The following is a 14,184-nucleotide window of genomic DNA, read 5'->3' on the forward strand; positions in this document are numbered from 1 at the left end:
TTGAGGAGTATGCTGTATGCTTTGGAGTCACCAATACAGGGAGTGAGGGAAGATGGGAAGGGGAAGTGAAGTTTCTGGGAAGGAGCATTTGAGCTGGATTTTGAGGGGATGAATATTGAATTCCCTGGAAGTGTGTGATGTTCCATTCATTCAGCAAACCTTTACCTATACCTTGTCCTTGGGTCTGGGTTGATTTTGTGGTCCCAGGAGAACTAATTCCAGCCCTGTCCCATATAGGTTCCCAACTACTGGACATACAGACCCTTGACACAGTGATGCCAAGGCTGTGACAGAGGGAAGTATGGCTGAGGGACAGGGTAAACAGAGGATGGAGAATGCCCATGATGCAGTCCAAGGAGTCAGGAACGATCTCTTGGGGTAGGGATAGGGGGCATCTGAACCAGATATTGAAGGCTGAGTGGATGGTCAGCAAGTAGCATTGGGGAGCATGTTCCTACAGCCTAGGCCAGCTATATGCAAGACTCTGCCCTGAGGCAGATGAGTAGAGAGAGCTGGAGTGAGGGGCAGGCAATATGACCTCCTATGTGTGAAAATTGAGAAAACAAGAGCTGTCCCATGGCCACCTTCCTCTAGACAGTGGCAAGAGTGGTCCAGATGCTCCAGGCTGTGGGAGCCCAGCAGAGGGAGGAATTAGGGAGAGCTTCTTCAAAGAAGTGGAGGTTGAGCTGGGAAGGAATCCAAAAGGCAGAAGGGGATCCCTGGGTGGCACAGTGGTTTAGTGCCTGCCTTTGGCCCAGGGCGCAATCCTGGAGACCCGGGATCAAATCCCACGTCGGGCTCCCGGTACATGGAGCCTGCTTCTCCCTCTGCCTATGTCTCTGCCCCCCTCTCTCTCTCTGTGTAACTATCATAAATAAATAATAAAAAAATTAAAAAAAAAAGGCAGAGGGAAGGCTGCTCCTGGTGGAAAGCGCTGTATGTATACAAAACCCAGAGGTAGAGATGTACTGAATCTGGCTATAAATCAATAGTGAGTTTCAATTAAGCCAGGAGTGGGGCGGGTGGGGGGGGGGGAGTGGGGGGGGGCGGATAACCAGAGCACTAAATGCCAGTCAGAGCTCCAGATCCCACTTCTCCACCCACCTCTTCAAATATGCCTCTTTCAGCCTCAGGGTATCCTGGGTGCCTGAGGACCCCTCCACTAGGCCCCCCAAGTGAGGGGAAATAGCCCTTCAACACTGCTTCATTCTAGAAGAAGTCAAAAGCTTGAAGAGACTTAGGGCCACCAGAAGGCTGCAACATGGAGGTGCAGAGGTTCTGTGGCCGGGAGCCTGCCAATCAGTCTCAAGACAGACTGTTTCATGGGTTCTGCTCCTGCCCTCTCAGCTCCATCATTCTGGCCCATAGGTGCCTGGAAGCTGCTGGAGGCCATCTCATGGAGGCAAACACAGAGCTGAGCCTTCAAAAGCTCTGGAAAGACATCTTCACTGAAGATCTCTGAGGAGGCAATGAAGGAGATTCTACTACACAAGGCCTCTCTATCTGCTCTTCCCGCCCACCCCTCCTTCCAGCCCCACCCATACAGCTCCTTGTCCTCTTGGCTCCTTTCCTTCATATCTCCATCACCCCACCCCACCCCATTCCCCCTCACTTCTTCTCTGGTCCTCGTTCCCTCCCCTCTTACCACGCTGACCCTGTATGGGAACCGACCTAGAAGGTAGAGGGGAGAGAGGGCAGGGCAGAGGGACAGAGCAGGAAGGGCAAGGACTGCATAACTTAGTATTTTTCTTTTAGCTCTCTCTAATCCCCCAGGCTGTTGGGCCATGAAGCCATTGAGAGACAGACTCTGATGGAGTTAAACTCCATAGTCATGTTGGAGGCATGCTTACAGCTGGCTGAGGAAGTGGGAAAACCAGACCCAACCCATCTTGGGAATCCATCAAAAGTGTTCTCCAGAAGAGGCTGATAATTTGGACAGAAGGAGCTTTGATTCTTTAAGTCGCAGTGAAAAGATGTGCGGAAATGTCAGAAGACGTCTATTCCCTATGGGATGCAATGCCTTGCCAAGTAGTACAAATACCAGCTACCTTGTGTCTTGTTCCGAGTCTGAGACCAGACTCGTCATCAGTTGCCTGTCCCGGAGGTGCTGGGGAGTAGGAGAGCAGAAGGCAGAGGGTTTCTGCCCACAGTGCCTGCTGAGCCCTGCAGAGTCCTAGCAGACTGCCAAGAACTGTGACCCTTTGGTTACTTTTTTAAGAGTGAAAACTGTGGGCCACAGGTAAATTTCATTCCCAGCTTCTCTTTGTGAGGCGTAATAGGATAAAGGGTAGAGACTCCAGTCAGGTCATCTTGGTGTTTATCTTGGCTCTACCCCCTTTGTAGCTGTGTTACTCTGGGCACATTATTTAGCCTCTTTGTACCTTAACTTTCCCAGCTGTAAAATGGTAATAGTAATGATATCTATCTTGTAAAGTGGTTGTGAGGATTAATGTGTGCAAAACACTTAGAATAATGCCTGGAACATAGTAAGCATGCAAGGCATGTTACTATTACAATGATCTTGCCTTTTGTGCACACAAGTTCCTCCAGCATCTCTCTCTAGCAATTGGCCTAGGAGGTTTCTAAACAAGGGGCTTTGAGCAGGGGGTTTCTCCTTTTCCTTCACCTGGTAGGCAGCTGATCTTTTAAGAAAAACAAAACAAAACAAAACAAAACAAACCTCAAGCACACTTTTTACAGAACAAGGGCCATAATCCATGAGCCCCATCTGTTCCTATAAGGAGGAAAAATCATCTATTACATGCCAGTATGAGGGACTCTGAATGTTCCCTTCCTTTTCCCTCCTTTTGTCCCCACTCCTCACTCTCCTCACTTTAACTCAGAGCGAACTCAGTGATGGGGGATCACACTGGGGATGTCTACTTACTGGGGTGCAGAGGGGACATAGACTGAGGCATGGGGGTAGTGTGTGGTGAGGGGTTGGGAAAGCATATGGGTTCATAGGGGTCCAAGGTGATTCACTATGGCTTGGGGAAGACTTCTTGGGGAGGGAGCAGTGCAGCTGGGGCTTGAAGGATGGATGTAATCAGATGGAAGAAGAGAGGGCCAGGTCGTTCTGGTGCAGGGAACAGCACAGCCCGAGGGAGGGTGTTGGAGGACTGATAAGAATTGTGGCCTGAGATCAGGCTGGAGAGCTGGCAGGGCTAGAGAGTCAAAGGCTTGGTGCCAGCCCAGGGAAGCACTGGGGAGCCACAACAATGACAGCAGTGGCCATTTGCTGGGCTCTGCAGGTTCTAGGCACCATTTCTCACTGAGTCCTTACAACACCCCCAATTACAGATGGGGAAACTGACGCCTGGATGTGGGAATTGACATGTCAAGGTCACACAGCCTTTCTCTAACAAATATTAGACATCCCCCTCCACCTGCCCTCCCTTCTCTTCCCTTTCCTTTATTCACTTGCCTTCCAAGTGCCCACCTGCCTCAGCCAGTCCCAGTAACTGAAGACCCCCTAGGAAGTTCTGACAGAGACAGCTAAATGCCAACTGCAATATCAACTCTTTTTTAATTGGGCACAAGGTCTCCTAGGATGAAAACTTCATTTCCCAGGCTTACTGGCAGCTAAGTATGACCAGGTAATTTAATCCTGGGCAATGGGAGATAAGCAAAGTACCCTAAGGCAGTTTAACACGGGGAGGGGGTGAGTGTCTTTAAAAGATAGGTAGTGTCTGTCCTTTGCCTCCCCATCCTTCTTACTGCTTACAATGGGGACATCACAGCTGAAGCACCATCTTGGACCATGAGAAGCAGCTCAGGTTTCTGACTGTTCTGGTCTGGGACCACCTAAATCTGGACTTCTGCACAAGAGAGAAATAAATGTCTATCTTTTTTAAGCCACTAGTTTTTCAGGCCTTTGTTACCCACAGCCAAAGGAATCCCTTTACTTGGGTACTATCCTGAGATGATGGACATAGGCGGAGGCCAGGCACTGTCCTGGACTGGAGTGGGGCCCAGGGTCTAGCCTGGTGTGAGCTGGAAATACCTGGAAAGGCTTAGAAAAGTTGAAAAGCTTGGGGAGTGGTCATGCTGCTTTTGCTGGAGGCTGAGCGGGTGGATGGGTTTCCAGAGAGAGAAAGAAGGAAGGGCTGGAGAGAACCTGGGAACTCCATTAAGGGGCTGGGCAGGAGGAGGAGCCGGAGAGGTGGAAGGTCAAAGCCTGGAAGTTTCTGAATGATGGTGGCAGTGGAGGTGGGTGAGTGAGGGCGTAGCAGGAGGGGAGGAAGTGGAGGTGATGGGTAGAAGAGAGAAGAACATTCCCAGGGAGGCTAGGCACAGGGAAGGTGTTTCTATGACAGGAGACCTGTGATTGTTGGCTGTTGTAGGTTGAGGACAGGGGCAGGGCCAAAGATGGAGTAGCCAGAGTCAGGAACCAGGGTTTGACCTTTCCAATTTGGAAAAGCCCAGGGGCACTGGATCTGTCCTAACAAGAGATGCAGCCTTCTCCTCCCTCCCTCATTCATTTGTTCAACACACATCCTCTAGGCTCCTCCAAGATGGCGATGGGAACACAGAAGCAGCTCAGACCCAGACCCTATTCTCAGAAAGAATCTGCGGTGAGGGTAGGGGTACAGACAAGGAAACAGTTCATCCAGTAAATAACATTAATTGAGCACCTATTACATGCCAGGCATTGTGCTGAGAAGTGGGTTCCTGTCCTCAGGGAGCTCCTAGTCTGATGGAGGAGAATGGCAATAATGAAATAAACAAACACCCTGGATCATGCCCATTGGGGAGGAGAGCTCAGAAGAACATAAAGAGGGGTAGGGGATGGGGCACCTGGGTGGCTCAGTCCATTGAGCCTCAGACTCTTGGGGCTGAGCATATGACTCTTGGTTTCAGCTAGAGTCATGATCTCAGGGTCATCGGATTGAGTCCTGCTTCAGGCTCCATGTTCAGTGGGGAGTCTCCTGGAGATTCTCTCCCTCACCCTCTGTCTACCCCCTATTCTCCAAAATAAATAAATAAATCTTTTAAAAAGAAAAGAGGGCTGGGGGCAAGGAAGGCCTTACTAGGGAGACTATAAGCTCATGTAATGGTCAGGGGCTGAGAGATGCTGGGGACCAGGGGGGCTTTGCCTCAGCTTGAGGGGCAGAGGAGCCTTCTTAGCTGAAGGTAAGCTAATTAGCTCAGTGCAGAAGGGCTGTTACTGACTCCATGACTTTGAACAAGACTGTTTACTTCTCTAAGCCTCTGCTTCCTTACCTACAAAACAGCAATAATACTAACCAGCCCCCTCCCTAAGCCACCAACGGTATCGAGCATGGAAAAATTAGGGCAGAATTATCATTAAGTACAAAAAGTATGATAATGCAATAGAAGAGGCACAAACAGGCGCTTTACATAAAAGGAAGCACAAATAATTTTAAAAAAAAAGAAAGAAAAAAAAAAAAACAGAGAAAGAGAGAGATTTGATCCTAGCTTGATAATGCCTCCTGGATGTTGAGTAGTCACATGGCCCATTACCCTGAGCACTCCTGCGCCTGTGGGAGTCAGGCAAGGTGCTCAGAGCAGCACCATTCACAAAAGCAAACACCTGGAAACACCCAAATACCCGTCCATGACAGACTGGATGAATACACTGTGCTATATTCCCACATTGGAATATTACACGCAGCCAGAATGCCCTTTACCGACACATGACAATATGGATAAATCTAGCAGTATAATATTAAGTACAAAGAAATCTCAAGAGGGGCATCTGGGTGGCTCAGTGGTTGAGTGTCTGCCTTCGGCTCAGGGTGTGATCCTGGGGTCCTGGGATCAAGTCCTGCATTGGGCCCCCAGCAGAGAGCCTGCTTCTCCCTCTGCCTATGTCTCTGCCTCTCTGTGTGTCTCTCATGAATAAATAAAATCTTTAAAAACAAAACAAATCTCTGGGATCCCTGGGTGGCGCAGCGGTTTGGCGGCTGCCTTTGGCCCAGGGCGCGATCCTGGAGACCTGGGATTGAATCCCACGTCGGGCTCCTGGTGCATGGAGCCTGCTTCTCCCTCTGCCTATGTCTCTGCCTCTCTCTCTCTCTCTCTCTGTGTGTGACTATCATAAATAAATTAAAAAAAACAACAAAACAAATTTCAAGAAAATTGTACACAGCAAGATGCCCTTTTTATAAAGTTAAAAAGACAACTAAAATGAAAATACATACTTTGGAGGAATACACAGATGCAACAAAACTATACAAAAAGGAAGCAAGGGCACGCTGAGCACAGGAGGAAATAGTTATCCTGGGTGGTACGGCAGCAGGAGAAGGGGTTAGGGAAGCTAGATAATGAGATGTAGGAGATCGTCAAAGTCCTAATTGTTTTGTTTTGTGGTGGGAGCCAATTAAATAAGTGGTGAGAATATGCCATGAACAAAAAGTCATAAATAATTCAATTCTGTGCGTTTGAGGGCTAATTATACAGAAAAGGGGACACTGTCAGGTCATTTCTAATTGACTTGGGAATGGAGTCAAGAGCCCAATTCCCCCAAGACAGTTCCTTCCTGGGACTTACTGCTTCTTGGGAGTCCTCTATTCCTCATCTTTCTTCCTCTTAAGTACCCAAGGCCCATCATTGGCCATGACTGTGATCATCACAACCTTACTATCTTGATTTCTCCAAGGGACCAACAGCCCTGATCTTGCTGGGTCACCGTGAGTCACTGGGTAGATGGGGTTGTTTTCATTCCCCTTTCATAGGCGAGGAGCCTAAGTCCCAAAGGAAGAGAGCGACCTGCTGAGGGTCACCTGGCGTGTCTGTGAGGGTGCCTGCACTGGGCCCAGCTCTAGACTCTCAGCACACTGTCCCCCTCTCCATCTTGATTCCCCATGTTTCCAGCCACCTTCTGGATAAGTCTTTGAAGGGCTAAACACAACCAGGCCCCCTCGGTACCTGGGAGATGACTTTGTCTCATCATGAATCAGAAGCAACCGAGGCTGGAAGGACTCAGGAGGTGCTGGAAGCAGCCAAGCCACTCTCTGATTGGGTGAGTGTTGCATTGGGTGGAGGTCCAGCCTAGATCGTCAGACACTCTCCCTCCCCACCAAGGGGAATTCCTGATCCAAAGTCCTCAGTCAGCCCCCCTGAAGGCCAAGCTGCAGGATGCTGAGGTGACCTGAGTCCCTGCTCCTCTCCATCAGTTTACCCATCTGTGATATGGGAATAAAAACCTCTATTCCAGAAGTGATATGAAGACAAAATAGGATATGAAAGAGTTTGAACAAGTACAAATTTCAGGTGGTAGGGACCATTGTGAATGGAGGAAAGCAGTGATTCACAGAATGAGGGTCCCCCCACAATACCAAAACTTCCCCCAAAAGAGTAGAAAAACACTTCAGAGGAAACAAGAGTCTGACTTCAAATAGAGTCAGAGAGGCACCTTTGGGTAAATCTAGACCCACTCCTCACTTTTCAGATGAGGCACCCGAGGCCCGGGGAAGTGTAAGGATACACACAAGGTCACACAGCAAGGCAAAGGTAGAGAGCAATAGGCCAGGAGGGTTCTCTTTCTTGCCATCAATTCCCCAGTGAAGGAGAGATGTCCTTTTGAGGCAGAGCTGAGACAAAGTTGAGGTGAGGGACTTAGAGGAGGCTGGTCTCAACTCAAAGAGAAAGTTTTCTCCCTACAGTGATTTGCCACAACCCAGGGGAAGCAAAAGGCAAAGCCCATGGTCAATCAATCCCATAGTGTCTACCATCTTGCCCTAGGCCCATCCCTGTCCCTCTGATCTGGACCAGGGCCTCCTGCTCCCAGGGCCTGCCAGACTAGTCAGGTCTAGCCACAGTCCTCTTGGGCCAAGGGGAGTGAGTCAGACCACGCTTTTCTCTTTCTGGGGAAGGCGAGCCTAGCCCCAAGGAGAACGAAGAGGCTGCTGGGGGCTCAAGGAGAGAGAACCCCTTCTTCATCAGGGATCTGGGGCCAGTGAAGACTGGAGGAGCATGGTGTTTGAAGGTCCTCAAATCTGAATTTGAGTCATAGAAGGCACTGCCATTTCCTGACTTTGGCAATGGTCAAAGTTATATCTCCTTCATGACCCATAGAGAAGAGGCAATATTATCTACCTACAGGGTGGTTCTAGGATTAAATAAAATGAATGAAATAATATTACGCATATATCCAACGCACTCCATAAATTCCCATTGGCTCATTCAGATGTCAAGGAGCCACCTTGCACTTAAGCTGGGACTATGAGGATGAATGGGACCTCCCCGAGGCAGGTGGAGGTGGGGAAGGCCCCAGTACCCGGTACAATGGGAGACTTGCCAGACTGGGGCAGAGGTGGAAGGCCAGCTCAACGGCTGGATCAGCTTGCAGTAGGAGAGGCGACCCATTCGTTTTGTTAGGAGGGTGGAGGGCCACAGGTAGGTGTGTCGGTTTGGCAGTGGCAAGTCGTTTCAGCTGGAGCTCCTTTTGTGTGTGAGGCTGAAGGGACTTTGCGAAGGGAGTAGGCTAGAAACGGCTCTTGAAGGGATTAGGAAAGGACCGAAAGGAAGTAAAGGAAACGAAGTCTTCCCAACCCTCCCGTTTTTTTGGCGAGGGGTATTGCTTTACCTGTCCTGGACTCCATGGGATGGGCGAATCCGGCCGGTAGAGGGCGTAAGAGCCGCGTATCAAGGCGCTCAGGAGGCGGGCATCGAGGAGGGGCCTCGGAGACGGCGGGGGCAGGTGGGGGGGCGAGCCTAGGGTGGGCCGCGGGAAACTTGCGGGCGGGCGGGGGCGTGGCCACGAAGGGTGGAGCACCTGGAGCGCCGTGGGAGGGTCAGAGCCGGACCTGCCGCCGAGGTAAGAGGGGCGGGGCCTTGGGGGCGCGAGAGGCTGGACGCGGTCCGGGGGGCTGTGGGCTTCACCGCGGAGGGCGGGGCGGGGGCGGGGCCGGGGCGGGGCGGAGGGGTGGGGCGGGGAGCCGCCGGCGCCCAGGTCCGCCTGCGGCCCCCACGGCTCCCCCTGGCGGCGAGTCCCGCCCCCTTCCCGCGGGAAGAGTGCTGCTGGGCGTACCTGACGGTCGGTGTGTACCAGTTTACGGGTCGGAGGTTGCCATGTTGGGGTCCCTCGGACAGAAGGTGTTACCGCACAGAAGCGTCTGACCCGCAGTGGGTGCGCAGCCTCGGCTGCACGGCGGCAGGGGTTCCGTGCGTCGGAGCGAGTCCCGCGGGGGGCAGCTCAGCCGCTCGTCCAGAGGGGGCCCCCCGGAGGGTCGCTCCGGCCCGCGTGTGCTCCCGCAGTCTTGTTTCTCTCCTTCGACTCCACCCCGATTCCCTCCCCCCCATCCCGATTCCCTTCCTCGCGCGCGCCCGGAGCCCACCCCCTCTTTTGGGCGCGAGGCCCCGCCTCCCGCCCCCTTTCCTCAGCCACAAAGTTTATTTGCAACAAAAGGGAGCGCGGAGCGAGCAGCCAAGAGGGAGGGAGCGGGAGCGGGAGCCGGAGCGGGAGCGGGAGCGGGAGCGGGAGCGCGAGGGGAGGCAGGCGGGCCGGCTGGCGGGCACCGAGCCGAGGAGCGGAGCCCTGGGATCCTGCCCGGGCCGGGCCGGGCCGGGCCGCGATGCTCCGAGCCGCACCCGCCGAGGAGGGGGCCGGTCCCGGGGGTCGGCGCTGAGGCGGGAGGGCCGGCGCTGGATGGAGCGGATGCGGCCCGCGGCCTCGGAAACTTGAGCCGCGGCCGGTAAACCTCTGCTCGGAGTCTGCGTCCTCTCCCCGCAAACCCCTTCACTGCAGCTGCGGAAGCCAGGCCTTCGGAACCCGGCTGCTGCGCTCCTCCGGGGCGGGGGCGGGGGCGCGCAGGGGGGGTTGGCCGCGGCTCCCCGAGGCCGGCCCCCCCGGGGTGAGCCTGCACCATGGCGGACGGGGCGCCCCGCTCCCCGCTCCATCGCAGCGTCTCGTTCAAGCTGCTGGAACGCTGGAGCGGCGGGCCCGGGCCGAAGGAGGCGGCCTCGGACACCCCCGGGCTGCGGCGCCGCGCCTCGTGCCGGCCGGCCGCGTCGGTCCCGGGCCAGCCCTCCCGGCGCGTGTCCAAACTGGCGTCGGGGCCCCCGGCCGCCCCCGCGCAGCCGCGCCCGCTCCGCAGCCTCTCGCCGTCGGTGCGCCAGCTCTCCCGGCGCTTCGACGCGCCGCGCCCGGACGACGACCACGCCGGGGCCCGAGACGGGGGCGTCTCCCCCGGGGCCGCGGAAGAAGCGGCGGAGGGCGCCGCGCGCGGGGCCTGGCCCAGCGTCACCGAGATGCGCAAGCTCTTTGCGGGCCCGGGCTCCAGGCGGCCCAGCGCCGACTCTGAGGCCTCGGGGACGCCCGGCCCCGACGGCGCAGGGTGGGAGCCCCCGGCTCGCGAACCCCGGCAGCCACCGACGCCACCTCCTCGGACGTGCTTCCCCCTGGCGGGCCTGCGTTCCGCGCGGCCGCTGCCCGGCCCGGGGACCGAGGGGAGGAGGCGGCGGCAGCAGCAGCAGCAGCAGCAGCAGCAGCAGCAGCAGCAGGAGCGGGCGCAGCGTCCGGCGGATGGTTTACATTCTTGGCATAGCTTCTCCCAACCGCAGGCCGGGGCCGGGGCCCGGGCCTCCTGCTCCTGCTCCTCCTCCATCGCCTCCTCCTATCCTGTCAGCCGCGGCCGGGCTGCCAGCTCCAGCGAGGAGGAAGAGGAGGGCCCGCCGCCGCCGCCGCCCGGGGCTCAGAGTCCGGCCTACCACGGAGGCCACTCCTCGGGCAGTGACGAGGACCGAGACGGTGAGGGCGGCCACCGCTGGGGAGGGAGGCCGGGACCCAGGCCTGGAAGCTCCCTCTCGGATAAGAACTGTAGGCCAGACAGTTATGGGTTAAATCTGGGCAGCATGGACTCAGCAGGGGGAGCCAGGAGTCCGGAGCCCCCCAAGTCTCCTAGTGAGGAAGGACCCCCGGAGTGGGGTACTGGCTCACCTCCCGGTGTACCAGGTCCTCAGGAGGGACTCCGGCCCATGTCTGACTCTGGGGGGGCAGCTTTCCGTGTGGCCAAGGTGAGCTTTCCTGCATACCTAGCCAGTCCGGCAGGCTCCCGTGGCAGCAGCCGTTATTCCAGCACAGAGACCCTCAAGGATGAAGACCCATGGGCTAGTCGGGGTTCTGGGGGCTGGGGCATGTATCGCTCCCCTAGCTTTGGAGCTGGAGAAGGGCTTCTCCTAAGGCCCCAGCCTCGACTCCGCACCAAGGGGGCTGTGGGCACCACAAGGGCATTGAGAGATGGAGGACTGGAGTTGGACCAGAGCCGGCAGCGCAAGTCCCTGTCGAATCCAGATATTGCCTCGGAGACCCTGACACTGCTCAGTTTCCTCCGCTCAGATCTCTCAGAGCTGCGAGTCCGAAAGCCCAGTGGGCGCCCCAGTGACCTTGGGAGCAGCCCCTTAGATGGCAGAGACTCACCATCAGCAGGTGGCCCTGGGGCACAACTTGGACCTGTGCCTGCTCCAGCTCCCGCATCACCTGGCACCCGCCCCACACTCAAAGACTTGACGGCCACCCTGCGGAGGGCAAAGTCTTTTACTTGCTCTGAGAAGCCCATGGCCCGACGCCTATGCCGCACCAGTACCCTGAAGCCCAGCTCCTCTGAGCTCCTGCTGGCAGGCCCCAGTGCCGAGGAGGACCCACTGCCCCTCGTTGTCCAGGATCAGTATGTACAGGAGGCCCGTCAGGTGTTTGAGAAGATCCAGCGAATGGGTGCCCAGCAGGATGACGGCAGTGATGTGCCCCCTGGAAGCCCTGACTGGGCGGGAGACGTGACCCAAGGGCAGCGGTCCCAGGAGGAGCTCTCTGGCCCTGAGTCTAGCCTGACAGATGAGGGCATTGGGGCAGACCCTGAGCCTCTGGTTTCAGCCTTTTGCAGCCTGGGTACCACAGGGGTGTGGCGACCCCTTTCCTCATCCTCAGCCCAGACCAACCACCATGGCCCTGGGGCAGAAGATAGTCTGGGAGGATGGGCCCTGGTGTCCCCTGACACCCCTCCCACACCAGGTGCCCTCCGACGGAGACGCAAAGTCCCTCCTTCAGGCCCTGGTGGGACTGAATTGAGCAATGGGGAGGCGGGTGAGGCCTACCGGTCTCTGAGTGACCCAATTCCACAGCGCCACCGGGCCGCCACCTCTGAGGAGCCCTCTGGGTTCTCCGTGGATAGCAACCTTTTAGGCTCGCTGAGCCCCAAGGCAGGGCTTCCAGTGGCCCCAGCTGTGGATGAGGGCTTGACCAGTGGCCACAGTGACTGGTCAGTGGGCAGTGAAGAGAGCAAGGGTTACCAGGAGGTTATTCAGAGTATTGTTCAGGGGCCTGGAGCTTTGGGGCGCGTGGTGGACGACAGGGTTGCTGGCAAAGCCCCCAAGAAGAAATCTCTGAGTGATCCCAGCCGTCGTGGGGAGCTGGCTGGGCCTGGATTTGAAGGCCCTGGTGGGGAGCCCATCCGAGAAGTCGAGCCCATGCTGCCTCCATCTAGCAGTGAGCCCATTCTTGCAGAGCGGCGGGCAGAACCAGAAGAGCCCAGTGCTGCGAGGGGCCGGGCACAGTCTGAGAGGGCCCTACCCAAGACCCGAGCCGCCTCCTCCACTGCCCACCGTGACTTCCACCTTGACCCGAAACTGGCTGATGTCCTGTCCCCACGGCTCATCCGACGGGGTTCCAAGAAGCGCCCAGCCCGGAGCAGTCATCAGGAACTACAGAGAGAGGAAGCCGATGAGGACCAGACTAGCAGCCTGTCTCGGGCCCGACCATCCTCCAAACACGTTCGCCACGCGAGTGTGCCCGCCACCTTCACACCTATTGTGGTGCCTGAGCCACCAACTTCCATTGGCCCCCCCGTGGCTGTGCCAGAGCCTGTGGGCTTCCCTGCCAGAGCCCACTCCACACTGCAGGCCCCATCACTCGAGGATGTCACTAAGCAGTATATGCTGACCCTCCACTCTGGCGAGGTTCCTGCCCCAGTACCAGTGGATATGCCCTGCTTGACTCCTGTTGCACTGCCCTCTGCTGAGGCCAAGCCCCCCGAGACAGCCCGGGCTCCAGATGAGCCTGCCCAGGCCAGCAAGTGCTGCAGCAAGCCACAGGTGGTGAGTGCTTTTTGGGGGGTTCTGGGGGTGGTGGTGCAGAGAAGGGCCAGGAGCGCTGACTTCCAGAGGAGCCTTTTGAGTGTGCTCATTGGGTAGGTGCCCAGATCTGAGGGTGCTTTTCTGGTTCTGGAAGCCCAGGTGGTTTTAAGAGTGTTAATGACACAGGGTTCCCGTTAATGACTCAGGGCCCAAAGGCTGATGGTGCCAATGCCAAAGGTTCTTGCCTGCTTTGAGGTATTCTGGATGATAATTACAAAAGGCTCTATCTAGTCCTTTAGCTGTTTCTCAGGGACTGGTTTTAGAGATTTCTATCTGGTTCTTTTGTATAAATACACAAGGAGGCGTGAAGGTCTTCCTTAAGGTGAGCTGCCCTATTGGCCAGACCCTCACAGGATGTTAGGGCCTGCAGCCCACAGGTGACATAGGTTTGTACTTCCTCATGTGGCTTTCCTATGGCAGATCAAAATGTGGGTTTGTCCCTGAGCCTGGGAGACTCGGAGAGGTTACAGGCATTACTTTATGGAGGAGCAGCAAAGACCCCATGGAGTACTCTGGTGGCCCTGGCCTTTCCCCGTGCCTCAACCTCCCAATCTTTAAAAGCAGGGGGTTGTGGACAAGGTACCTATGGCTCCATCCAGCTGGTGCTGCACAGATTTGGGAGTTCCCAGTTGGAGTTGAAGCACTCTTGATTCTTGAGGTCTGCCAGCACCTCTTCTAATTAGAACGGGGGCTTGTAGGGGAGAGCAGGGACAGAGAAGAGGCCTCCAAAGCTCAGCGGTTGGGGGGGCTGCTTCTGTGGAGCAGGGTGGGGCACCGGTCCCCCATCCTGCCAGTTTTCATCTTTCTCACCCTACCCCCTTCCTGATGACTCTGAAATGCCTCCCCCCTTCCTCTGCCAGACCCCAAGCCCTGGGGACTCAATCTTCCTGAGCACCACCCCCTTCTGCCTTCAGATGTCCCTGGAGTTTGGGCTGTGGGTTCGGGTAGGTTCTAGGTGCCATGATGCCTTGGCATCTGAATTGGAAGCTAGATTCTAGGTTTTGGGTTACAGGCCTAGTATGGAGATGGCTCAGGCTTATTTCAACGTAGGCCTGCACTCCCACTGTGTTCCCTGCCTGTGTGAAGTGTCTG

The 14,184-nt window shown here is 56.1% G+C and overlaps 1 protein-coding gene across 1 annotated transcript in view; it reads left to right on the forward strand.

Moving 5' to 3' along the window:
• Window positions 1–9,597: 9,597 nt before the first annotated feature.
• ARHGEF17 (Rho guanine nucleotide exchange factor 17) overlaps window positions 9,598–14,184 on the forward strand; it is a 58,697-nt gene continuing 54,110 nt past the window's right edge. The window contains exon 1 of the mRNA XM_077866918.1: window positions 9,598–13,053. Coding sequence (XP_077723044.1) covers window positions 9,832–13,053 — 3,222 coding nt within the window. The 5' untranslated portion in view covers window positions 9,598–9,831. The remainder of the gene's footprint in view (window positions 13,054–14,184) is intronic.

The sequence above is a fragment of the Canis aureus genome, chromosome 23 (assembly GCF_053574225.1).
Source record: "Canis aureus isolate CA01 chromosome 23, VMU_Caureus_v.1.0, whole genome shotgun sequence".
In the NCBI taxonomy this organism is placed as follows: domain Eukaryota; kingdom Metazoa; phylum Chordata; class Mammalia; order Carnivora; family Canidae; genus Canis; species Canis aureus.